The sequence below is a fragment of the Chelmon rostratus genome, chromosome 15 (assembly GCF_017976325.1).
Source record: "Chelmon rostratus isolate fCheRos1 chromosome 15, fCheRos1.pri, whole genome shotgun sequence".
Lineage (NCBI taxonomy): Eukaryota > Metazoa > Chordata > Actinopteri > Chaetodontiformes > Chaetodontidae > Chelmon > Chelmon rostratus.
The window spans coordinates 22,584,190-22,611,167 of record NC_055672.1 but is presented as its reverse complement, the minus strand read 5'-3'; the positions used below and the strand labels follow the sequence as shown (position 1 = coordinate 22,611,167).

Genomic DNA, 26,978 nt, shown 5'->3' with positions numbered 1-26,978 from the left:
TGGTGTTCTGTCTGCCTCTTGTGTTCTCTGGAGCTCCTGTCCATGGTCTTATCTGATGAAGAGTTCCCCACAACTATCAACAATCAGAGATGTGAGTAACATTAGCCTGCTTCCAGACCACTGAATCACCACCCAGATAACAACAGATAACTGTTCCAATAATCCCCATCGCTTTCCCTTTTCTCCCACACTGGAAACCTCGATTGATACTGGCCTGGCCTTTGATTGCTCAATGAGACTTTGTTTTGTGCCAAAGCAAAATGGAGCAAATCTGAAGTAATGGCTAACAACATAAACTACAGTGGAGAGGCTAACGATCTAATTTGCTTACGATAAAGTGACTAAAATAATATTAATCACGAAGTAATAAGTGAAATAAAAGATGACAGTTTGATGTTAAACCTTTCTTGTACATTGAACAACCAACAATTGCACAGGGAAGTTTCTTTCTGTGTTTTTTTTTTTTTTACTTCTTTGGAAAGTGTACTCACTGCTGAGCATCTAATAAACCAGCTGTAACATTAAATGGAAAGCAACCTTTCCCTTGCTTTATGAACACTGAAACACACTAAAATGTCTCCTCCTTATTAATCAGATTTAAATTCATACTATATACACAAAAGTAATACATGCAGCAAATAAAGAAATAATGACAGACTACTCTGCACTATTGTTTCCTTCGGGGTACATGCATTGCAGTCATCTGACTTTCATATAGAATACAGAAACATTGATCATTTGGAGGTACATCAGACTGAAGAGACAGGAGGGGTGAACAGAATGAAAAAGACTTGCAACACAGCTCACATCCTGGCTATAAACCCGAGATTCTGATTCTGAGTTGAACTAACTGCCTATGTGATCAGCTACCTTTGCTCTAAGATCATACGTTTTGAGTTCACTGTCTTTTCCAAAGCAGTAAACCACTAAACAACCAGTCCTGAAATGTGGTAGATTTAAACAACCAGTCCTGAAATGTGGTAGATATGAACTGGTTGATTACACGGAACGCTTTTGGACTGAAGAACTCCATTTAACAACCCGGTCACACGGAGGAGTCATAGAAACCTCTTTCAGAAAATCTGCTCTTAGTGTTTAACTTTTTTTTTTTTTTACCTATGATCAGAAACGGATCCAGTTCTTTATTGTGCACTGCTGCAAAGGAAAGGGGTGCGCTGGATTTCTACCACAAGACAAACCGACCCCATAATTGTGAAGTGGAGCATGCACGATAATCAATTCTGGATTATCTTGTTTTCATAATCGCTGGATACCAAAATTAAAAATGAAATTCGATTAATAGGCCAGCCTAATTATAACTTGAAAGTTTGCCCCAGTCTTAAAAATTTGATCCTAAAATAACCACGCCACAACCCATTAGGCCTCTGAAGGTACATATTGAAGCTGTGCTACCCTGAAAAATTCAGATTTCACAAAAAAAAAAAACTTTCAAAAGTCTAAATGTTTGGAACATGGTTTGTTGAAAATACTGCTCACTGTCTTAACTTCACTTATCGCTGCCGTCACATAATTAGTGCACACCTTATGCTTCACAGGTGCCAGGTCAGCTTCATATCACCATGTTCATTCATGCTCCAATGTGATGATAGTACAGGCTTGCAAACTGCTGTGCAGAGACACTGACATGCATACTGGCTGTTTTCTATTCTGTACATGAAATTGATTTTCTATTGTAACTGAGAGCCACCAACCCCCACACACATCTTAATGTGCTGCAAGAGGAAAACATTTCACTTCCCATATCTAAGCCACACTAATTCTTAAAACTGATCAACTAGATTTTCTTCTTGCATTAGCTAGTAGACTGTTTAAAGACGGCATATTTTGCAGGACATCAAGGACAGAAACCATTGATCCCTGACGGGGTGAACCAGGGGACAACTGCAGTGAAGCCTAAACTACAGACCTTGACTTTGGCTAGCCTCCTGTCAGTGCTTTAATAAGATGCCTACTGACACAGAGCATCACAGGCAATGCCAGGACACTTATCTGGTGCCAGCATTGCCCGGAACCACAGAGGAGTTTTTGGGGAGTGGAGAGTGACCTCTCCAACAGAGCAAATAGGGGACTGGCATCTGCTTTAATAAGGCTGCCCACTCTTGATTCACCATGTCACCACCCCCCCAACTCCCCAAGCTGTGGAATAGGCACTGGCACTGGGGGAGAGGTGGCAGAGGTAACAGCTGGCTGCAGCCGTGGCGGCATGGCCGTGGCATGACCACAGCTTTATTAGTGGCATCCAGGACACCAGCTGATCCTCTCACTGGGTCCCTGTCACACTGATGTCTTCATCACTAAGCTGAGCAGACAGGCCAGGCCTGCCAGCCAGTGGACAACAAATCCAATTACCCCCCACCCTCCCCCCATCACAGAACTGGAGAGGGTTGCAAGACAGGACTGTAGGACAAGAGGTGTTATACTGGCAACAGACTGATTGTCTGTGATTGACCGTAGAGTTTTGTCGTACACCGGGGTTGCTGCATTTCCCAGGCTGCAACACACCTAAGGTCAAAGAAATGTATTGCATTGGAGCCTTTAAGCTACATGGGCCAGAATGAAACATTTGACCTCATGACAGACATCAGTTTTCCTTCGAGGGGGGCATGTATCTGGTCAGCAATTCATGGCATTTGTGGACTGTTGAGTATGCTTTGGCAGTTAATGCTGTATTTTCAAAACTTTAATGCATGGCTGGGCTGGGTGTAAGACCACAGGATCACCTAATTTAGTGTGGTTCATCCTCTGGGGACCATGAATATCAACAACACATTTCATGTATTAACCCAATCATTAGATAGAGTTATGTACAAAATGACTGAAATGAGCAGTATGACATGTCACAACGCCTGAGCCAACTGATTTATATAGTCTAGTGTCAAACAAATGCATCACTGTTTGAAGATCGTAAAAGTCAGTGCTGTGAAATAAAAGCATTCCCGTCTTAAAGATCCATCAGCTGAGGATCACTGGCCCACAGTGCAGACAGCAGGGTTTGACCGTCGCCTTGAACGTGCCCAAACTGATTTCACCCCATTTAAGTCCTTCTTGTCTTTCCACATCAAGCAGGGGGTGTGTGGAGGTTGACAAAACACAAACCCAATGAGCTGACACAGGCCCAGTTTTCAAATCCGGCTATTGTCCTGCTTTCAAACATTAACTCAATTAAATCTCCATAAACAAATTGGTTGTTGGCGTTGGTCTGGGACGGAACATGTTAAGTGCTGATCATCGCGGGCCAGTATCGATCGACAATCGGCACAGCTGTGCCCTGTGTGGATTAAGGTGAAGGAGAGGGGAAACATGTCTGGCACTGAGGATGGAGGGAGGGCCTTGAATGGAGGGAAAAGCAAGAGGAGCCAAACTGCCAAAGCAGAACTCCTGAGCCGTTATGTTTTCCCTCACTCTGTCAATCTCCTCTTTCCACCAGAATCGTGCACTGTGTTGAAGGAGTCTCACCTTATCATCCACAGAGCTTTAGTGTCGGGAGTTTTGCCTTCAGTCAATGACTCTGGTGCCCAACCGGAGAAGATCATTCACCACTTCCTCTCCTGACATCCCTCCATATGGGGATGGGATGATCGATCCACGGGTGTAAAAAAGAGGGGATACTGGGAGTGTGTGTATGCTGAGAGAGTTGGAGGGGCTCTCACTTTTGAAGTTGGTTGAAGTCTTGCCAAGATATTTCACATTCATAGTTAAATATTCAGCGCGCATGGTGGACAGGGGCAATTTCTGCAGTCAGCCCGCCATTCAAAAGTGAAAGGGATGTGGCTTGTGGATGAAGGGAGCGAGAGAGATAGACACGCATAGGGCTTCATGGTAGTCAGATGAGAGGCTGCCAGCTGCTGATGGGTGACTGTTTGAGCGTGGCGCCTCAGGACATGCCCGCTGAAAGGCGATGCGATCCAATACCCCCACTTATGTGGGGCTGATATACATATGCCCCCTTATGCAGAGGAGGCCCATATCAATTGCAGAACTTCCAGTGTTTTGGTCATTATGCCAAGTTGTTTGAGCGAGCGTCTTGCATGTCTGAATGGGGAATGTGGACTTACTGGGCTATGACCACTGAGAAAAGCCTCCTCTGCATAAAATGACCTTGTGGCTCCACAAAAATGTTGAATTGCACTGTCTGGTGTGTCAGCAAAGCTGCATAAAGTTTTGACAAAGCAACTTAGTTTCACCACTGAAAATGTATATTTGGTATGTGGGCTCACTCTATGGATGACAGAAAAATAATACTATACAGTATCATATAAACAGCAATGACCAAATCCTCTGAAACTGGAGTAGGTCTGATGCACAGGTAAAGGATCTGTTCACCCACATTACAACATATTTCCTCTCTTACCTCTGATGGTATCTTACCCTACAAATAGTTTGTCCAGGTTTGAAGACTTACATCTATGAGGTGTCTGCCTCAGCCCAGCACAGCAGAAGTGAGTATAATGTACTAGTCCCTACCATAGGGACTGCTGCTTCTGTTCAAAGCAGTCTGAATGAAAATGCTCACAACAAGCAAGCATGTGGATCGTCCAGAGTCACTGGGCTGCTGTTAAATTTGTAAATGCAATTTTTAAATGTCATTAAATGCTGTGAGCACCACAAATGGAGTTCTGTTAACCTCCACTGCACTGAGGTGAGGGCAAAAATCTGACAGACAGATACTGTATCCCAACTATCGGCATTGCTTGATACTACTAGAGGCTAACATAAATAAAGTTTTTTTTTTTCCTCTAAATTTTCCTTTATTCATGTGAACCGACCCTCTAATTAAGCTGTGAGTGTCGGCGGTAAAACAATGTTTCAGTCTACACCCATCAGTACTCATCAACACTTTGGATGTGTAGCGCTAAAGAGCTGCCCTGGAGGCATACATGGGGGTAGACATAATAACATGAACAAAATTACGTAACAGAATTAAATTTAAAGAATGAACAGTACCTATTTGAAGCTTATATGATCCATGATCATGTGCACAGCTGAAACCACAAATTGATGTTTTTAGTGAAGTGAGATCCAGTATAAAGTACGACTAAGAGAGCTCTAGAGGTGCTATGTAGGAATATTTTTTCACTTTTTTGCCACAGTTTTGTAGAAATACTTGGAATTTTGAATCTTGAGTTTAAAATTGAGGGACAATCATGTTTCAAGAGGACAATATAAATACTGAACACTAATATTCAGACTGAGTAGTGCTTCCTTGTCCCCACCTCTCCTGACTGTCAGCTCTCCATCACCTCCACTCACTGAGCGGATGAAATAAAACCACATGTGTTCTTCCTGTGATGGTGCAGGTCACACCTCCTGGTTTGGAAGAGCGGGAGTGATCAAAAATGACAAGGAGACATGTCGAGTGTTATTCATCAAAGAGCCCCGCCTCGCTCTGGACTGTATCAGAACCAGCCGGTCCACAGGGGGAACCGGGGGCGGGACACTCGGCTCCCCTCCGGCCCCAATCCAGACCCCGAACTGCAGATCACCCCTCACCCCCGCCTTTCCCTGGCTACACGTCCAAGTGATTACCCCCCCCCCCCAAAACCCCACACTCAGACACAAACACACACACAGACACACACACGCTCAGAGGGGCTAATTAAGGCTTTAATATGCAAATGAGAGCCGTAGTAAATTACACAGCTGGCAAATATGCCTGTTTTTGCCTGAAAATACATCAGGAGTGCAGCGAGGAGTGTGTTACTGCTGTTGTTGTTGTGTTTGCAGAGAGACAGGGGATTGCCCCCCCCCTCCCCACAACAACCACCACCTCCCCCTCAGCAACCAAAGCCCCCTCGTCTGCTGGAGTGACTCATCCAGCTTTGTCCCTTTCAGAAGTATCAGGAGGAACAGTCGACTCTCTGTGCAAGTAATGTTGCATATTAGTGGGGGACACGCCACACGAACAGGTTCGGTGGACTCGTAATACGGAGCTCATATCAACGAGTCCAGCTTCAGTTTGAAGGCAGACTCACTGAAAACAGTCCAAACCGGAAACTGGCACATTTCCTTTACTTATTCAACTGTTTGAATGTGGTTTTCAAACATGTGGTCTTTGTTTGGGAGGCGGTACAGTCTGCTTCCTTTGAATGCTGATGAGGTTGCTGGGTCACAATGGATTACAAACATTGAATTAGATATTGGATAGACAGAGAATTTTCTCTGTGGGGCTCCAAATATTGAAAAATATGTGTTTCTAAAAAAAAATTCATAGCAGTTTATCCTGGATACTCTGGATAATACACAGCCTTCCCCCGTCAACACTTTTCAGAGTGTCCAGTTCTTTAGAATAACTTAGTCAGAGCCATACAACCAGGGACGCTCCGGTCACGTCATGGAAAATGTGCAGTCTTACAAATCTGGAGTAAACACTGGATCACAAACCTGGCAAAGCCAGGCAAGGCCTCCAGCTCCAGACCCCGAACCCCCCCCAGGTTTAATTCGTGTCAGTTGGTTGTAATTTGATTAACTGCAAATCTACAAGTAAAATATCAAGTAAGAGGGGTTCTGTGTCAAAGTAGTTTTTTTTCTCATTAATTGACAGAAGGAAAACTTCGGCTCAGGTTGTATTCTGGGCAGGAAGGAGTAGATGTCTTTATTAAAAAAAAAAAATTGTCTACTTTTACAATCTGTATGTCCCAACCAGAGGAATATTACTGACTGTGCTGAGAAGGCTTTGAAACAGCATTTAGTTCTCTCCTGGGAAAAATAATGTACAGAAAATGGAATCAAACACTTACCTGAATAAATATAATTAAAAATAAATAAATAATGAAAAATGATTCTTTGCTTTATTTCAGTCCCAGTGCCAGGGGGAAGTACCTGGCTGACCATTTAGTTTCTATGGATTTGCCCTGAAAATTCAAGTCATTTTTCAAGCTTTTTATTGTAACAACAGATTCATATTGAATAGTTCAATATTGTGTAGCTTTACATGCTAAAAGACCATGACCATGAAATTACATTCTTATTCATTGTATGTCTTATTGATGATGCTTAAAACTTGGTTTAGTTGGCATGAAGGCGATTAGTTTATTAATTATCATTGACAGTAGCATCAGCAGCATGGACGGCACTACACATCAACCAGGACTACAACAGCATGAAGCTCAGGGAGAGTTTATTCTATATTCTAACCACCTTAAAGCTGGAAGACAGTTCAGGAATAATACTTACACAAACACTGTACGACTAACATAATTGTGGCCTGCTTACTGCACTTCAGTGGCTCAGGCTGGGCCTAAAAAAGCTGCAGCCAGTTTAACACTCCTTGATTCTCCAAGTTGAGGGTTGGGAGAAGAGCTGCTAACACATTCACAGCTGCCAACAGGTTCTGAGGAAGCTGCTGGTGGCAGAAACACTGACCCAGGCCTTGGTGGAGGTGGTGGTGGAGGAGAGGGACGAGGAGATGGAGACGGCGGTGGCTGCACCTGTCTGTGCTGTGGTTGCGAGCTTGCTGTTTATGTCAACGCTACTTGTTACTGGAATCAATAGAGCTACTGGTTGTTGCCGTGTGGCTGCAGCTGCTGAGAGAGCATCCTCAGTCGGTGAGATCTTCTTGTTGGTGAAACACTTTCTTATGTCTGTTTCCACAGGGAAATACAATTACTAATACTTAAACCAAGCTAGTCGGACGCTGGCTGAAGTGAAGCATCGCACTGACTCAAAACACTCAAAAGTATCGAGAGGTTAACGTCACTCATGACCAGTCTAGAAGATCACCAGCAGAGGGTGAACTCAGAACATGTGATCAGAAATAGACACAATAAAAACACACACTAACGTTGCAAGATATTTGAATAGACCTGGCTTCATGAGTGGCAGCCTGTTGCAGCAGCTCCGACCGTTTTATCTTATCTTGATGATGATACCGTACTTAAGATTGCAACATGTTTTGCTTTAATTGTGATTAATGTAGATTAAGGATGTCACATATCGTGTTTGTATGCAAGTACCGCCCAGTCTGTCTGTCCCTTGGTCATACCTTTTGGTTGTAGTTTGGTTTAAGGTTAGGAGCCATTCAGATGCGTCACATAATATAACATTTTCTATTTGTTGCATAGATCAGTGGTTTTAATTACTACAAGACCACATAATTTAATTCTAGATAAAATACTGAGAGAATGACTGAGAGAAAGGATGAATTTCTTCTGTTAGGTCATCAGAAATAAAATGTTCTCTGGGTATTCACTTGCTTAAATGGTTGTTAAAAACAGTTTTTCCTTTCTGCTCTCAGAACTATCCGAGCTGTACTGTGTGGTGTGTGGTGTGGTTTCAGCGGGTGACTGACTGATCTGGTAGCAGTGTGAACCCGGGTGCCCCTGACTACTCGGAGCTGTTCCCTGCTGCCCTCTGAGGCGTTGCTCGGAGGTTTGTTCTGCCTGGTTGCCGTTGTCTGCCTACGTATTCGGATCCCCAGAGCATCAATGTCATTATGATGCAACTGAAACCTGAGTGCCAACTACATGCATGGTCAGGCCGTCCTGTCACCTAGCCACCCTACTGGGCCTGACCATGACAGGAAGGGTGCCTGAAAACATACCAAGAGACCTCTTTGTTTCACGCTGTTCTTAAAATAAGAATCCACGCTCCTTCAGACGGTGCCATCTGTGCAGTACATTTCCCACTGCAATCTCTCCACGGACCCATACAAACACATGTATCTTTCCTCAGATGTCACTCCTGTTCCTCTTACATGCACGGAAATATAAAAGCCAGGAAACCAAACTGAAGTGTGAGCAGTTAAGGTTGTTGGATGAAATAAAGACAGATATAAACAGATATCAACAGCCAGTCTGATTTTCAGAGCCATGCTACATTATGGATAAATACTCAAAGCTTGCAACAATCCTTATGTGGAAAAGTAGTTAAAATAAATAAATATTTAAAGAAAAGGGCTGCATCCAATTGTTTTTTTTTGTTTTTTTTTTGGTTTGTTTCAATATACATATTGATATATTGGTTGTTGTCATTATTTGTATCCAAATGATCCAAATGATTGATACATTATAGTTTTTTCTACTGTTTCTGACTGGACATTAGTCATAGTTAAACAAGGCCATGAGTTTAAAGCCAAGGTAGCTGCTCTGTGAGGCTCTACATAGGCGTTGCTTTGAGCTAAATGCTAAAATCTGCAATTTAACTGACAATGTAAACAAGTCACTATTTAGTAGGTAAAGCTTGCAAGTATTTGGTCACAAACAAAGAATTGGACAAACTAAAATTCTGACCTGATGATGGCATTAGAATAAAAATCAGGGGATGACCATGACTGCTTCCACCACTTCCTGGGGGGGCCTTGAATATCGTGAAAAAATTTCATGGTTCATCCAACAGTTTCTCAGAATATTTTTATCTGGACCAAAGCAGCAGGCCGATGGACCCATAAACTGATAGACCCACCAAATTTGCTCTCCACTCTAGTGTGGCTAAACAACATGAAACATGCTGTCGTTTTCAGGAAAGCAAAATGTTTTGCAGACCTATTTGATATTAATATTTTGCATTGGCAGCAAACAGTGTGCAGATATATTCAATGCATGTTGACTGAAATAGAATAGAAAGCATGTCTGAGCTTCCACAGACTAACCAAAGCTAATCCCAGCAACCGGTCCTTGAGTACAACTACTGCAGGAACAGCAGTGCTGCAGTGTGTCAGTTTAAAAATTCATTCAGACTTTGTGCCAACTAATACAACAAACATTCATAATGGCAGGTCTCTCTTTGTCACGCCTGTCTTGCAGAAGGGTCCTGGCCCAAAATCCAGTCTTTAGTTGTTTTTGTTGATATTATTCTTACAGGTGCATAATCCTAAATAACTCTATGTTAAATTAAATTAGCACAATAAGCTCAGTGATACTTGAAACAACTGGAACAAGGTAGCATCTCAGGGTAGGCGTCCTGGTAGGTTTCTAGGGCTCCATGTACGCTGGACATGATGGGTGCTTCAGGGCAATGGGAACTCGGGGTTCAATAGGGGCCCACAGCTCAAATTTGCCCCTGGGCCCTGTAATGGTCCTGTCTGGCCCTGCTGCTGTTTTGCAGACAGACTTTCAGGAAAGAAAAGAAATCAGTTTCTCTTGTTGCACTCTTGTAATGTTACAGCAAGAAGGTAGTGAAAGGCTCAGTTTTCTGTAAATATGACTATTTGACTGCATGTTTGGGTGAAATCGTTTGAAACACGTTTAAAGTTATTAAAGTCAAACATCACTTTATGAGGCACAACTGAATACAACTGTTCTGTCATAGAGTCTATGTTTCCGATGCCTCTAATCTTCAGTTTTTTTCATATGTCACAGAGAACTTAATTCAATTGTAGGTTTAATACTGAGGTCAGCATTTGTGGTATTGTATCAGACTGCAGTATGTTTAGTGTTTCTAATATTCTGACCACCTGCTGTATGTAAATATGAAGGGACCTCGGTCATAAACGTGACATTGAATATACACATTTCTGACAATGTCAACAAAAACTGAGCATTATAAACTTCATAAAGGGAGAATTTGTGGCAGAGCTGCTTCACTGAATTGCAATAGACTGCACAGGTGTACCTGATGATGGAGCTACTGTGTGTATGTAAAGGTTTTGTTTAACAAAGAAGAATTAAAGCCACTAAAAGTGACTTGAGCCTTCAAGCATTAAAACACTTTGTTGTCCCATTGGCTTCCTCTTAAAGTACCACAACTGCTCCTGTCGCCTGTCAACCCCCTCTACAGGACCACTAAAACAAGCTGCAGAACCTCCTTCCTGTTGCCGCTCCTTCCTGCGCACACACACACACACACACATACACCCACACCCACACGCACACACACGCACACCCACACACACACACACATACACACACACGCACACACACACACACATACACACACACACACACACACACACACTTCACGCTGCTGTAATTATCACTCAGTGAGACAACCACTCTCTAACAGGTATACCTTGCTGACATGCGACATTCAGGAGAGGACACTCTCCAGCGTTATCACTGAACTCTTCTGCTGGAGAACAGCAAATCCAAAGCCAAATATTTAAGCATCAAACAGGTAAACAGGCGGGTGAGACTCCCTTGTTCGATCAGCGATTAAGAGCTCTGGGCAAGGGGAAGTTTAGTTCATTAGCTGGGTTGACAGAGTCCCCTGATAAAGATGTATAAACAGCTCCACCTTGCAATGGCTACAGAGAAAACTTGCCCCTCGGAAAAGGCTGTTTTCCACTAGGGCCAGGGTGCATGAATATTTTAGATGGGTAAATAATTAATAATTAACAGCAAACAGGCCAGTGATCAAATGGAGCAGCGTGGCAACAGACATGAAAAATCAGACTCTGTAAACAAAGACAAGAGAACCCAGATTTCCTCCCCTCTTGCCACCTTATTTTCTCGCCTTTTAAATATGCGCATCTTAAATTGCCCCCCCGCATCGTCGTAAAACCACACACATACAAAAGGCACATGTATGAACACACAAACTCTATATCAGCGAGTCTGTCAAACACACACAAAGTGCCGCCGTAACCCCCTCTGTCACTCACTCACATTCATACCCACACTTATTTTCCTTCAGAAGAATGAAATTTTCACGTATTCCTCGGCGACCCGGGGAATGTGACTGAGCAAGAACACTTGATCTGGCCACCCACTGTTTTCTGATGGAAAGATTTGCTTTTTAATACAATCGTCACTCCTCCCACCTGGATATGCCACGCCAAGACAAATCCCAGCTGTGTGACTCCAAAACCTGACAGAGCTTAAAAATTCCCTTATTACCATTCCCTTAAAATACCCAGCCACACTAACTCCCACCAATGGTGGAAATGCTAATCACGTCTCTCGACGGCTTAGAGGAGCATGAAAACAGAGCCGCCAATATGGAGGCTTTGGTGCATGTGCAAAAAAAGTGAGGAAGAAGAAGAAGAAGACAAAGAAGTCCCAGCTATAATGACACACATTCACAGACACATCATGGCTCCTAAAAGCTGCTTCTCCAAAATCTGGCACATCTTGCCGTTTGACTTTAGCCAGAGGAGACATTTCATAAAAATCAGACTTAATCGTGTAAACAACACGCAGACAAACAGAAAACCACTGCAAACAAAAATAAAACAACTTTGGAAGCTGTGCACGGATCGCCTTCAGAGTTAATTTTAAAGTAAGCATTCCGCTCCTTGGAGATTTTAATTAATGCTTTAATATGCAAATAAGTTAGCAGAGATAAAATCATGACAAACAGATGGCAAGTGTGGGTAATTATTTTGTGAATCCAGCAGGGGCATGTATTAAAGTTATGGCATCGTTTTCCTCAGGCCTCTGCAGCCATGGATGGTTGAGAGAAACGAAAAACAAGTATCACTGATGAAATGAGACACAAATGACTTACTTGTGTCTCCAAGTGACAAATCTGTGACCACAGCGAGCCTGAACACATCACAAAAGACAAGATGTTAAGGGAAAGTAATCCTCAAGTCACCAAACCCCTTCATTCTAACTCAAAATGAAAGAACCAATAGCCATTTTTAAACACCGGCAGAGAAGGATGCCCATAAGCTTCCGAGCAGCGACCACTGGACAATAAGGTGAGACCATCAAAGGTCAGGAGTGAACTCGCACTGTTAATGAAATAATCCTGTCCTGTTAAAGCTTAAGTATAAGAGCAACAACTGTCTGAGAACCTGCCTGACTGAATAACTTCACAGTCCAGTGAAGTAGCACATAAAGACGTTGGAGATTTGGCATTGTCTCAACAGCAGGGAACACAGATCCGGTAATGTTACAGTGACAGCAGCACCTACCTGCTCCTGTGGGGGTATGTGGTCTAAATCCAGGCTAACGAGAGAGCGGTTGATCCTCAGGGCCAGACACAAGGCCATCAGGCCTCCAACCTTCACCTCATTCTGACGGAGGTCCAGATGCCGAATTTGCCGACTCTCTGCAAGAAACTCTGCCAACGCCACAGCACCTTCGGCAAAGAAAAGATGACGCTGAAATGTTAGAGGAGGCTTCCACAACACTTTGTTTATTGCCTAACTCTTTCACAGTGCTTTGGTTCAAAGCTCACTAACTCTTCATCCAGAGCAGCTTAACGTCTAGACTTGTTTCTAGAGCTGAAATTTGAATCTGCTTAGGTAAGCATGCTGCTTGTCTCTAATTAGATCATTACAGGGAGGTCATGGTTAAAATGATTAATCTGGGAGTCATTACACGATAAAGCATGTGTGGAAATAAAAGGTAATTGCTTATGCATTATTGTCTTTACAACTAAATAAGCTTTACGAAAAAATGCAGGGTAAAATATCCACAGGCTACAGGTACACTAGTTTTTTAGGTCACTGATACAAAGGCAAAAGTTACCAATCGAAGGTTAAGAACTGTCTTTTTGGATCTGAAAAGATGATTATTTGATTAATTGATGGTTTGATAGCAAATAATACATTATTATTATGATTATTATTATAAACCACCATGTTTCTACAGTAGCCCAGATTGGACAAACCAAACAGTGGCTACATTTTTAGCGGCAGCCGTAGGGGAGGGGCATTCAGCTGGTTGCAGTCTTGACCTCACTGCCAGATGCCACTAAATCCTACATGCTGGATTTTTTATTTTATTTTTTTCTACATTTTATAGAATCAAAAAAATATATATATCAGCAGAATATCTGAAAGTGAAATGAGTTGCAGCCCCATCTCTATCCAAAACTAAAGAGATGTGCAAATGGTTGATATTAAACCAAAGATGCGTCACTGATATGCACATTCATTTGAACACAGACCTGAAATAGGAATGCATTACAACATAATTATCATAAAAACATAAAATGTAATGACATATTATGTTGGAGTTTTATTTAAAACAATAACATTGTTGATTTAATGATTTAATGGGCCTCAGCTTGATGAAATGAGTTTGTGTCTCCTTTCAATTCAAACACAATGAGAAAAATTGTGCTGCACATACTGTAAATGTCTTGTTGTACCTTCACAGGTGATGCTGGCTTGGGCAAGGCCGAGCTGCAGCACTGAGCAGTTGACCATCAGAGGCTCTCTGATGACATGGATCCCCTTGTTCCCCAGGTGGTTCTCACCCAAATCCAGGACCTGCAGGACCTTCAGCGCGGGCTGCAAAACAGGGATCCTGAGGTCACGTTGATTAGCAACTCTTACCATCAACTAAATCCTGTTCAAACTGGAACAGGAACTTTTGGTACCAAGAAAAACTGAAGAATTTTAATGACTGTTTTTAAATAAGTATGTCTGAAAGTTTAAAATACTTTACCCGACAATAAGCTTTGCCTTAGACTTTGTGTGGTGTGCCACTTTCAGTGTCAGTGTTTCAAGTGTGTGTGGAGAGCCTGAGAAGTTTTAATTATCATTATTATTATGCGATGATTATTATTCCTTTTCAAAATGTTTCCTCTCATGTTAAATGCTCAGAACTTCTGTTTCCACTCTGCAGAGCAACATTAGCGCTGAAGGTTGATAAGCTGGCGCATAAGCTGGGGGTGTCTGGGGCACAAGAGGCCCGTGTTGCCCAACAGCTTGAAGAGGAACGCGCCACCCACTCCTCGGTTGTCCCATCGCCTCGCCACCCTTGTTAAATTCCTCTGGTCACTGCTCTGAAGAGAGAGGGAGCGTGGGGGCGGAAAGGAAGCCAGGAAGGCAACCGACAGACCCGAGGAGCGTCTTCTTCTGAGTTAATTTGCACCGCGGTGACAACAAACACACTTGAGAGGGCCCCCCCCCCCCTTTTTCCTCACTGAGTCGCGGCACACAGAGGCAACACCACATCCAACGCATGGTGAAGAGGGGAGGAGGGGAGGGAGGAAGAGCATCTCGAATGGATATGCACAAGGGATAATAGTAGACAATTAAAGAGGCGACTGCGTGGTTGAGTGTGTGAGAGTCAAGCGTGGTTGAAGCCTGTCAAACGTAAACCACGGGAGGGTTGGAGTGAGAAGTTTGAGGGGGGTAGGAGTGTGAAAGCACCAAAAACACAGTATGCTTTCACACATGACATGCTGGCTTTAAACAAAAAATAAGAAAGAAAAAAAGGGGGTGCACACAAAGAAGAAAACGACGAGAACCCCGCATCACGCATTCACCTCAGAATAATCATTTTTAGATTTTAGTTTGGAGCAAAAAGGAAATTTAGATGTCATTAGCAGAAACTGGAGATATGGAAGTCAAGTGGATTCCCACATCTGCTCCTCTTGTCTTAGTCCTTCAAAAGACAAGACAACAAGCCATGAGGACAGAGAGGAAAAGCACATACACCAACCAGAAAGGTTAATAACAGCTCTCCTTGTCATCATATTCGACACAACTGGCTACGGGTCTAATTATCATCATTATGGCCTGCAAGGACATCTACTTATCCCCATGACTGGCAGGCCGCATGAGCACCCCTCCTTAACACACATCTATTATTTAATCAAACTGTTCCTTCTTTTGGTAGCACTGGAGGAGACAGGGGAAGTGTGTGTGTGAGTGTACGAGGCAGGCCTTTAATTTCTAGCCTTTTGACTTCCACAATCGCCACTCACATGACAGGAAGGTGCAGTTTATGCTGCCAATCAGGCGGAAGGAATGCATGTTATTAGGAGTGTACGAGGAAATGTGTGCAGGCGGGACGTTTTCGGTAGGGGATTTCTCTGGATGAGGCCCAACACTCTTCACTTCCTCAATACTGGAGAGAGGAAAGCAGGTATCAGTCAGGCAGTTTAGCTCTGTTAGCGCAAAGCTGATAGGGCTGCTCCAATCACTTCAAGGTCAGAAAAAGATGTGGATATCATGAATTTCAATCACTGACCACAAATTTCAGTCATGTTAACATGACAGATACTCAGCTCGAGCCTCAATACAAGAGCAGGTCACAGAACACAAACTCAAGTGACGCCTCTTACATCTAACAAACAAGCTAGTTATTCTCTGCCAACTCGGGAGTTACCCTCCGTAGTCCGGAGAGGGAATGGCGAGCCGGGGAGCTGGGCAGTTTGATGGTGGGTCCACGGAGTAGAGAGGATGGAGTTGGAGAATAATCTGATTCCGCTGAATGGGTGAACTATAAAATATGAACTTTCTGGCTCATTGTCGGGAGTTGGCGAGTTAATCTATGATCACTCTTTTGACAGACTGCGCCTCTTCCACTGATGAGTAGCATTAGATATGTGCATCACCTGAATTCACAAGACAGGATAAACTGTGTCTGACGTGCACCTCCTCAGCTTTAACTCCAGATCGGAGCTACGGAGATACCAACTGGGGACTGCACTGTAATTCCTCTGTGAGACTGTAAGAAGCCTTATAGTGGGCAATGCTGTTTACCACCAGGTGGCACCAAAGTAAGAAATTTTATATGTATTATACAGTATGTCTTACACATATGCCTATGTTTGTCTCTTGTAGAGAATGATTGGACACAACAGATGCTCTGCACCTACAGGTTAAAAGCAACTCTGCTTAGAGGATAAGTCTGTTCTTGAATGTGGCCATTCATTGGTTTTGTTGCAAACTCAAAGCTGGTTTTAAAGTTCCTCACCAGAACCTTGGCCAAATAGACCATGCCACTTGCAGTGATCTGGTTGTTCCTTAGCAGTAAGACCTTCAGACCTGCCGTCTGACGCCTCAGACCATCACACAGCTCCTCAAAGCCTGAATAGTGAAAAAAACAAAAAAACAAAACAAAAACAAAAAAGTGAAATAATGGTCATTAGCAGAACATGTTCAATTTAACTGCTTGTCCATGTTGGCATTTGTAAGCTAAATGATGCTGACAGATGTGACTTGAGCTCCAGTAACTATGACGGTTACTATGAGATTACCCGTTTCACACATTAACCCCACCCCATTAAATTCATAAATTCAATGATGACTTTCTACATATCAATTTTGCACTGAGCATCTGTGAGTGAATATATATTTTTTGTTCTGTAACAAAGACGGCCATCTTACCAGCATCTGCTACGGAATTGTTACTCAGGTCCAGTGTCAGTAAAGTGGTGTTATAGCGCAGCAGGTCTCCTAGCTGCAGGGTGTCCTGGTAGCTGTTCAGCAGGTTGTTGGTGAGGTGGAGCTCTTGCAAAGCCTTGTTCGACTTCAGTGCACCAACTACAACCAGTAACAAAGGGAAGAAATGCGCAAAAGATCAGGAACAAGGTCCAGAATGGGCCACATTCACACAGTTTCCCTCTGACATCGCGCTCAGGCTGGGAGGCTCAAATGTTAGAGTCAAAAGGATAATGTGGTACTGCTGCATTCCACGTTGCAAGTCGAAGGGAATCTGACAAATCGTTATCAGTCAGTGATGTTAGGTAGCAAGTGGCTGAATGCTAACATCACTGTTGTATCACCGTAGCTAATGGGTGAAATATGTTGTGTTACCTCGAAATATGGCCTAAAGTTCCTCCAGATTTTCACTATCATTGTCTTTGCACTTGCTGATGAAACTTCCAGAATAAAACAGGAAACAGACTAAGCAAACCCCAACCCCTAACCGAATGTGGTGGCCTCACACCTGATCTGTGGCTTGTATGGAAACTAGGACTTGGGACATCTATTGTTAAATTATCAAAGTTTAGACAGACACTGTCACATGCTGACACAGACATGGTCTATTATGCACATGCACACAGTTTGCTGATTTATTTGCCAAATCATAATAGAATATAGGTGACAACATGCAAATCACAAAATTATTTTTTTGAATTAATTATACATTTTTTTACTTTTTACTTAATGGTGTACATAACATAATAAAATATATATTATAATATTATCATGGTGTATATATAGACATTCAATAAAAGACGTGGTGACAAAGACAGTAGTGTGCCACTGTTCTTTTCACTTCAGTTACTTGGCACTCAAGTCATTTTTCGGTGAATACCTTTGTATTCTACTGAAGCTGACTCAGCAGACAACTTCAAAATTGTCATCATGTGGTGACACTGAAACATACTGGAGTGACATCTAAGGTGGGTGAATTCTAGGGCTGCAAATGATGACTATCTTGATAACTGATTAATCTGTTGATAATTACTTTGATTAATCCATTGTATTCCTTGTCTTGCTATACAAGACTGTACAGACAAGGCTACTACAATTGACAAAAAAAAGTTCAATAAATGGATATTGAGGATGCAGCAATGTACTGAGAATAAAAGGGGAATATAATATATATTTGCTCGGATATCGCTTGATTTTATATTGTGAAGAAATAGAGGATTCACTTTAGACAGTCTCTGAATAATAGCACAAAATAATCCAAAAACTCAGCTAATTGGTGCTAGCTAAATCCGCTAGTTCCAGCAGATCTGTATCCATTCTGGCAGACTTGATTTAAAAACACAACAGACAGAAATACCTTCCGTCTGCTTCATCTTTTGTGACGGATCAAGCTTTATCAAGCGTTAGCTGTAAGTGTAAGGTTCAAATTCCTACCCCAGAGGCAAAGCATCATTTCCTATAACTCTTCAGGTGGGCCACACTAGGTGCACCATTGGCTGGCTTACTGCCCCCACCTTAGGGGACATTGCCACAGCACGTCATCATAAGATAAGATCACTGATGATCAAATTTTTTGCAAACTGTTTTTGCATAGGTTTTAATCACTTAAATCTTTTAGTGAGTTCAGCCCTAGTGAAGTCTATCCACCGGTGAGGCCACAAGGCCAAAACGAGCATTCAGAAATGAAGTTTGGTTCTGAGGAAGGAGCACAAAATTAGAAAGGAACAACGTACTTTGGCTGTTTCTTGGTATTAAGGTCATTCTGAATGAAATCACATTTATTAAGTGATGCAGGGGTCATCAATCCATCTCCCCTGAAACATCCAGGTTTTTGTTCATCATTGTCATACTGCACTCTGTAATAGTTACAACATTTTCACCTCACCTTACGAGAGGCTACACCGTGACTGCAGAGTAAGTCAGCTGTGCATCGTGCGCTGTAATCTCAAGTATTACCAAAAATACCAAGCTTTTCCTTATCAAATAGCACAGTGATTTCTGAATGTTATCCAGTGCCGTGGTCATCGGTAGGAAGCCAGCAGGGGACCAGGTCACTATCACAGGGATAATGTGAAGCTCCCTGCATGTTACACACAACTGGTGACGCTCCTTGCTGGAAGGTGAAATGATCAGATGAGTGGACAGAAATTTGCTCCTTTAACTTTGGATGGAACCACCTCCCCACCAATGCCAGTTAAGACGTATAGATTGTTTTCAATTAATATTAGACATTATCCATCATACAAGCATGTCCTCTGAGCGCCTAACATGGGGTCTCCGGGTTGTAATTGCGATAGACTGATTGATGGCGAGTGAACTTGAGCATGAAAACAAGCGCACAGCAGGAACTGCCACCTCCTGCAGTCACTGTGGTAAAGATCAAGTAGCACTCCTTCATCATTCCAACATGAAGGAGCCATTGTTGAAGCCACAGTTGTGACTCCTCAGCACAGCAGCCCTCATAAAACACCTGTCAAATTTCAAGGCCCCTTCTTCTTCTACAATCTTTTCATTATGGTGCTTCATCACATCTTTAATGGTGTTTTGGGGTATACCGTGTTGACAGCATTCCCTATGCATTTGTGTAATGTGTACTGTACTGTGGTACACATGTGTCCCTGTTGCCTGAGCCCTCCTGCCCTTGCATTCAGATCGATGCTGCAGATTTGATCAAGCCTGTTGGGCTGCATGTGGAATGCCAACATTGTCATCAGGCACAGTGGGAACCAAATGTTGGAATCGGTGGGATTGATCCGGTCGACTCCACCGCGAGCGCCCAATCCCGCAATCAGAGGCCCCTCCGATCGAAGACAATGATCCTCAGCTGGGACCCCCCGCTGGGAGGGAAGAAGGGAGGGTGGCGGTGGGCTCGGTAAAGGCAGAGAGAATGGGGCGGGATGAGAGAGGTTGTGGAGACCCTAAAATATCAAAGAGATCCAGGAAATGGCTGAAAATGTTGGAGGAACAAGTTGCTGTCAGGAAGAGTGGGCAGCATACTGTGTCCATTTGGTTCTTTCTCTGTTCCCTGCTGGGAGGAGATGAGAGGCTGTGTTCATGGTTTTGATTTTTTTGTCCCAACAAAAAGTCAGACACAGTGATTGTTTTACCACGACATCTGATCACGCACTAGAATAAAGAACACATTTTAAGTGTGATTTGTATTTGATTATTCAATAATGAAAATGAATATAAACTGCGAAAATGACGTTATGAAAATAATCCTACTAATGATTACTACTCACACCACTATCTGTCTCTGCACCTCAAGCCTATTATTAACTACCCTGCTGTGTGTAACTGTGTGTGTGTGTGTGTGTGTGTGTGCATGTGGTGAGTATACATACAGTATTCTGTATGTGTGTATACCAATTTCATTCAGTTTCATTCAATAGACTGTGCCTTCAAAGTGTAATGTAAATATTAGTGTGTCTGTGTGTGTGTGTGTGTGTGTGTGTGTGTGGGTGTGTGTGTGTGTGTCTTTGTGTGTCCTGGCTGCCAGAGCCTTTATAGATGTGTGCAGCAGTGTGTAAAGTGACAGGTAAGAGATTAGGCCTCTAATCCGGGTCCAGACCTACAGAGAGGGTCACAGGTCAAAATCTGGTCCTGCTGGCCACAGGACACACACACAAACACACACCCACACACAAAAACCCATTTACAAATACATGTAGACACACATGAATTCACACTCACAGTCCACAGTTGCACACATAGAATTAGGGGTGCCGGGGGTGTGACAGCCCCCACCCCCAGCTTCCTATACTGCACCAAACGTTTTTTAAATTTAATATTTATAACGGGAAGGAGGATAGTAGAGAGGAGGGACGATAAGCTGCACCATGGCTCTCCCCTGCTCCCGAGCCCTGTGTGAATGGTCAGGGTGAATGCATTACCCTCCACTCGCGTGACATACCTGCTGCTGCGAGAGGACGGGGACGATAATTACGCACTGCAAAAGTCCCAAAACGTGAGCAGATCAGGAACGGCAGGGCGGAATAACTCACTGAAACATAAAGGTGCGAATAGAGGAGGATGTCGCATGATGCGGGGGCGTGCACAGCAGGCGTACGTACACACATACTCACACACACAGTGAACTTATGATGGAGGAGCCGTAGGGACGATCATTACGCTCTTATAACAAATAAGTTACAAGAGAGCCTAAGCACATGACAGCTTGTAGTGTATGCGCTCTCTACAGCAATGACTGTGTGTGTGTGTGTGTGGTTTGTGCCCAGAGCTGACATTGTGAAGCCGGTCGTCAAGCACGTTCAATACGGATTGAGTTAGAGAAAACACAGATGTGTCACGCTGATAGAGCTGAAGAACAGGACACAGAGCAGCCCATGATGCTGCTACTTTCAACGTCCCTGCACACGAAAATGATTTAACAAAGAAACAGATCTCAGTGCATCGTGACAGTATTCAGAAGGTGAAGCTCAGGAGTGAGGAAAATCTGCTTGTGTGTGTGTGTGTATGTCATACCCAGTGTGTATAGTGGCATGCCGCTGAGCTGAGCATTGTGGAGGTGCAGCACTGTGAGCTGGCTGGTCAGAAGAGCTTTAGATAGAGACTGGGCCGGGTAGTCAACCACGGGCACGTTGCGCACATCCAGTCTGGACAGACGGACACTCTGAAACACACACAGACGTGCAGAAATACAGTGAATACAGACAAACGCACTAAGAAACAGATCAAAATGCATCACAATGTCTAATCTGGCCAAAAGTAGAGAAAGAACAAAAGAAGGGAAGGATGTATGGGGAAAGAACAACAGAAGCCTGAGCCACGGGACAGCCAGGCCGGTACTGCAGGATGATGTGGAGGGGTAGGGTTGGGATAGTGCTGGGGCAGATGTACGAGATTTTTATAGGTGTGGAGTGATAAAGGAAGTAGCCGAGTAGAGATCTGGGGGGTGCACCAAGAGATAAGCAGGAGGTTTGGTGGGGTTGAGATATTAGAATAAATTAACTATACATCAAATAAATGAAGAACTACTCAAAAAAAGCACTGATGTTGTACTAAGTTGCTTTGCCAAACAGATTTTGGAGGAAATGCTGCCTGCTTCATGTCTACCTGAGTGTTCACTCTCCGTTTAGTTATTGCCCGAGAAAAACAGGACTTATGCTGCTTGGTGATGTTCACCTGTGAGTCTGCTGGATTTATAAGAGCTTTTCCACTGGAAACAGCTTCCTGCTGCTGCTGCTGCTGGAGGACTTTGTGGGCTGGTACCCGAAACAACAAACTGACAGAGGCTAAAGCAGACTGCAGAGGTGAGGGGAACTGCAGTGTGGGTAATAATTATACGTGAGTTTGTCTTTTGCATGTGGTCATTCCATTGATTTTTGACTAAAAAAACGATTTGTAGCCAAGGCCACAATCTTTCCCTGACATTATGCAAGTGATTTAAGTTAAATGACCAAAAAAAAAAGAAAGAAGGAAAGAAAAAAGCATGAATAGGCCTACTGCAGATTACAGATGTTCAGTCTAATCTTTAACAAACGAAAAGATGCTTCTGCTTCTACCAATGAGTTGTTTTTGTATGTATTTTTTATTACGGAGCGTAGGCTAAAACTGCTGGTAGGATTTTGGTGAAAGAGAGATGATACCTGCTAGAGAGCGACCCAGTCACAGCTCAATTAAAAACAGGCAGTTTTTCTGTTCAGAAAGCTAAATAAATCCATGTTAACCTTTCACAATTATCTCAACTTTGGGGAACAGCTAGCTTGGAGGGCTATTGTGACTGGCATTGCCAACTACAGCAGTCCGCCAAATCGCCCGGGAAGTAGTCTCTAAGCCACCATTCCAGTAGCACCTCTTCTGTGGGTGAGCTTTCATTGTGCCACTGTCTGGTCTAAGCAGGGCTTCACAGGCAAACATATGTTGACCGTTTTTCATGAGACTGTGAGACCTGAGAGTGATCGTCTCTACAGATGATTTGTTAGAAGAACACTTGTGTCAATTTTGTCAATTTAACAAAACAAATGTCTTCAAATGCATCAGATTACGATGCTACAAGAGTGAAGATGCCAAAACAGTGGATAATAATAGTATAGTATATTTACTTGAGTCCTATACTTAAGTACATCTTTTGAGTATGTGTATTTTACTTTATTTTTTTGGGAAAGTCTTGCCTTTTACTCCATTACATTTGAAAGACAAATATTGTACTTATGACTCCATTACATTTCTGTCACCTGTTACTTTGAAGCAGAGGTTTGAAGTCAGCAGATGAAATTTCAGGTTTTTCCTCAAATGCAACACATCATACGCTGTGTTCATAACGGATGTAAAAGCAATCACAGTGGGGCTGTCAATGAATATTCCAAATTCAATTTTATTATCAAATTGAAAAAAAAAGTCTTAGTGTTGAAGTTGACAGTTGAAGTATGACAATTTAATTCCTGAATTTCTGTCAAGTTTGAATGAAGTGTGATTTACGGTGATAAAAATGCTGTTTCTGTAAATGGAGTCTGGTGGGTTTGGTGAGAGTGATACAGTGGCTGTTTCTGGTTAAACAAAAATGATCTTTAACTATTTCTACTGTCTAACTACCTTTATCTAAATCTCTAACAAAAAGGTCTATCTCTGGAGGGATCCTCTCCATAATGTTATCAGACACTTAGAGTAACAATCTGAGCCTGCCAGTGGCAAAACCAAACACTTTTAGTGGACGTAGTTTGACGTTATGCAGTGATTAAACAGCAGCTGCTGGCTGCAGCGCTCTCGCTCAGAACTGGACCAGTTTCAGAAATTGTTGTCTCCAGTCACTTGAAACTAAACGTTGGAAAATAAGGTCCACAAAGACAAATAATATTTGTCTGGGACGCTGAAATCTTCCAGGACGTGTGGACCAGCACCAGTTGGAAACTCTGCACAAAACGTTACCTTCATTGGCTGAAAATGAGATGTAGGTCAAGCTGAAACGAGCGACTAGCACAACAACGACCTCGTGGCAACAATGACAGAGAGTCCACGACCCAGTGCAGACAGAGTCATTTGCATGGCGAACATTTCTGAAAAGCTCCATTTGGAAATACTTCAGATTTCGGTCAGGAGATGCCACCAGTATGAATATCACCTAACCTGTAGAAAACATAGGCTATCAAACAACATATCGATTACAAATGATTCATGTGATCTCGCTCCAAGACAGAAATAAATATACTGCACTTATACACAAGCAGTATGCCCCCTCATGTTGTTTTCCAGAGCACCCATGGCTGTATCTGAAGTCCACGTTTGAGGTTTTTGAAACGAAGAAAGATTCATATTGTTGAAAATGTTTGCTCTGTTTGCTGTTCACAACCTGCATCACCGCCTCCAAAAACCTGACAAAGCATATTGAGCTATGTAAACATTTGCTTCGTTCCAGATAAACATTGTAAATAAAGTTGTCTGTGCTTGTAGCAGTTGCAGTTTTTATGCTACGATCGATCAACTCAAACGACTTCTGCTCTGACTGTTACTGGTTGTCTTATTTATCTATCTGTGTTTTAACTGTCCAGGTTCGGTAGCCTCACCTCACAGCTACTCAGTTATGCCTGCTAACGCTATCTGCGACGCTGCCGTAATGCGGCGTCTCTGCTGTGTGTGTTCGCAGTGGGAGAACTTCTCACCCAGTTTGCTCTGCCCTGCGTCTTCAATCCACGTAATGTGCAGCAAACTCACTTTTTAGGATGTACATTATCCCCCGGAGAAAGCCTACAAGAAAAGATTACTCTTCCCCTGCGTCAGCCAACCTGCTTTATCAAATGAGCGAGGGCCCTCCAACACGATGTTCCCATACCACTGTTGTCAGAAATGTCAAGATGGGTTGTGGATTCATAGTACAAAATCATATCCAGCAAGGACGACGCTCCCTGGAAGAGAAAAAAAAAATTGTGAAGGAGCAAAAATGAAGAAAGCAAGGCCCCAAATTTGACAGGAATGTTATGAAGTTCTTTTGGAAGGAAAAAAATAGCCTCTAATCTGATACAGGGGAAGGCCTGAATATGAAACTGTATTGGAATTGGAAGACGGAAGATGAGGAAAATAAGTTTTGCTCATAAAACTCACATTTTCTTCCAGTTGGGCTGCCTGCAGATTGATGAAATCAAAGTGCAGCGATTTCAGGACGACTTCCAGAGCTTCACAGGAGCGGTGGTCTAATCGCTCACCTTGATACAGGCAAGCAATCAAACAGAAGATAATTGGGAGGCTGTTTGCTAACAGGCAAGATTGCATGGCTCTGAACGTGCATTATCCTTCTTCTGAAATTAACATTTCAGAAAGAATCACGACAAAACAACTTCCTTTATAGGCAACATTTATCCAAGTGCATGTGTTCTGAGACGGAGACAATCAGAAAGAAATAATGATGACAGCTCCGGTTAGAAGAAACACGATGCGCTTTTTCATGATTGGACTTCCAAGATGTGAATGTCCCAACTTTTTTGGGAATCAACAGAACGCAATCATTTGCAAACAAACTGTGTTTACTGTCGGTGGTTTCACAATGTGTCCCTGAGCCCATGCAGTCATCTCCTTTATCCAATCACGTGTTCCCAAAGCGGTGAACCTCGCTCCATCCTCGCTGTGAACCACTGAGCCTTTCCAGGATGCTCCTTTCATACCCAATCATGATGCTATCACCTGTTACCAATCAACCTGTTTACCTGTGGAATGATCCAAACAGGTGTTTTTGGAGCGTTCCACAACTTTCCCAGTCTTTAGTTGCTCCTGTCCCAACTAGTTTGACACACACACACAGCATATTTTAATATGTATAAACGGACAATTTATTCTTATTTCCCAGAGCTGAGTGGAGAAATGTAAGTACATTTACTTAAGAGCAGTTTTTCCTGACTTGTAAGTTACTTGAATATTTCCTTTTGATACAACTTTAACTTGTTGAAAAGTTGACTTGTTGCTTTTAATCAGGAAAAATTGGTGCACTCCACATTTTCGTTCCTCGCCCTGGCACTGAACAGCGAGAGGTGGATCGGACTAATACTGAACGATGTCTTGATTTAAAGTCGGGTATGTTTTCTTGAAACAAACACTCACATATAGTGAACCAGCTGTGATGAACTTTCAGTCATTATCGTCTCTGTATAAACTTGCACAAGCTGCTGTATTCCAGAAATTATTCACTACCCGGGCAGCTGGACCTCCGTGGCTTCGGTGAGGTTGCGCAATACCTGGAACTTGAATTGAACTGAACCAACTACATTTTTTTTTCTTCTTATTGACCACATGCCAACGCCAACATTGTTTAAAATAAATAACAAAAATATTACGTTTTCTTTCATGAAACCAAATCTGAGGTACCAACCAAAGCTTGGATTTAGCATCTCGTGTATGTATTGAATTCTGAACTGCATTTTAATTTTACATGTACATGTGAAGTCATCCTTTACTTCTTAAAAGCTTTTTGTTTCTCCTTATTCTGTGCCACATTTTTGATTTTAGTTTAGTAATCCAACTACTAATCCTGTCATTTCTAAGTGATTATTGTCATTTTAGGAGTGATTATCAGGGATCACTGGAACCACTTTGTAATCTGATTACTGTGATGTGTCTCTCTTTCATATTCCCAGATTTTTTTTAAAGCAATCTCACATTTGATGCGTGCTCGTTAATGTATCTAAGGATACACAGCAGAGATTTGGTAATCTGATTACTGTTGCTCCCCAACCCTGATCAGCAGTCACACTCCAGATCAAACTGTGACTGATCAAACAAATCCATGTGACTTTTAAGACTCAATCTCTCTCTCTCTCTCTCCTGGGTTAATTCTTATCTCCCCAGCCAAGAAGGGGAAATTATAATTACTATCATAATTATTTCCAAAATGATTTTTTTTTCCCTGTGTTTTAACAATAATCACTTAACTGAGCGGTGGCAGAGGGCGTGTGGGGTGGAAGGGAGAGCCATCTGAAATCCCATTTTTCTAATCCGCCCTGCGTCG

The 26,978-nt window shown here is 42.7% G+C and overlaps 1 protein-coding gene across 1 annotated transcript in view; it reads right to left on the bottom strand.

The window, feature by feature from the left end:
* si:dkey-288a3.2 (protein phosphatase 1 regulatory subunit 37) overlaps positions 1-26,978 on the bottom strand; it is a 66,382-nt gene that overhangs the window by 20,192 nt on the left and 19,212 nt on the right. Inside the window, exons 4-10 of the mRNA XM_041954100.1 lie at positions 25,085-25,185; positions 24,769-24,888; positions 21,512-21,659; positions 16,973-17,128; positions 16,560-16,672; positions 13,999-14,140; positions 12,815-12,981 (exon numbers count right to left, since the gene is read on the bottom strand). Of these exons, the coding sequence (XP_041810034.1) occupies positions 12,815-12,981; positions 13,999-14,140; positions 16,560-16,672; positions 16,973-17,128; positions 21,512-21,659; positions 24,769-24,888; positions 25,085-25,185 (947 nt within the window). The remainder of the gene's footprint in view (positions 1-12,814; positions 12,982-13,998; positions 14,141-16,559; positions 16,673-16,972; positions 17,129-21,511; positions 21,660-24,768; positions 24,889-25,084; positions 25,186-26,978) is intronic.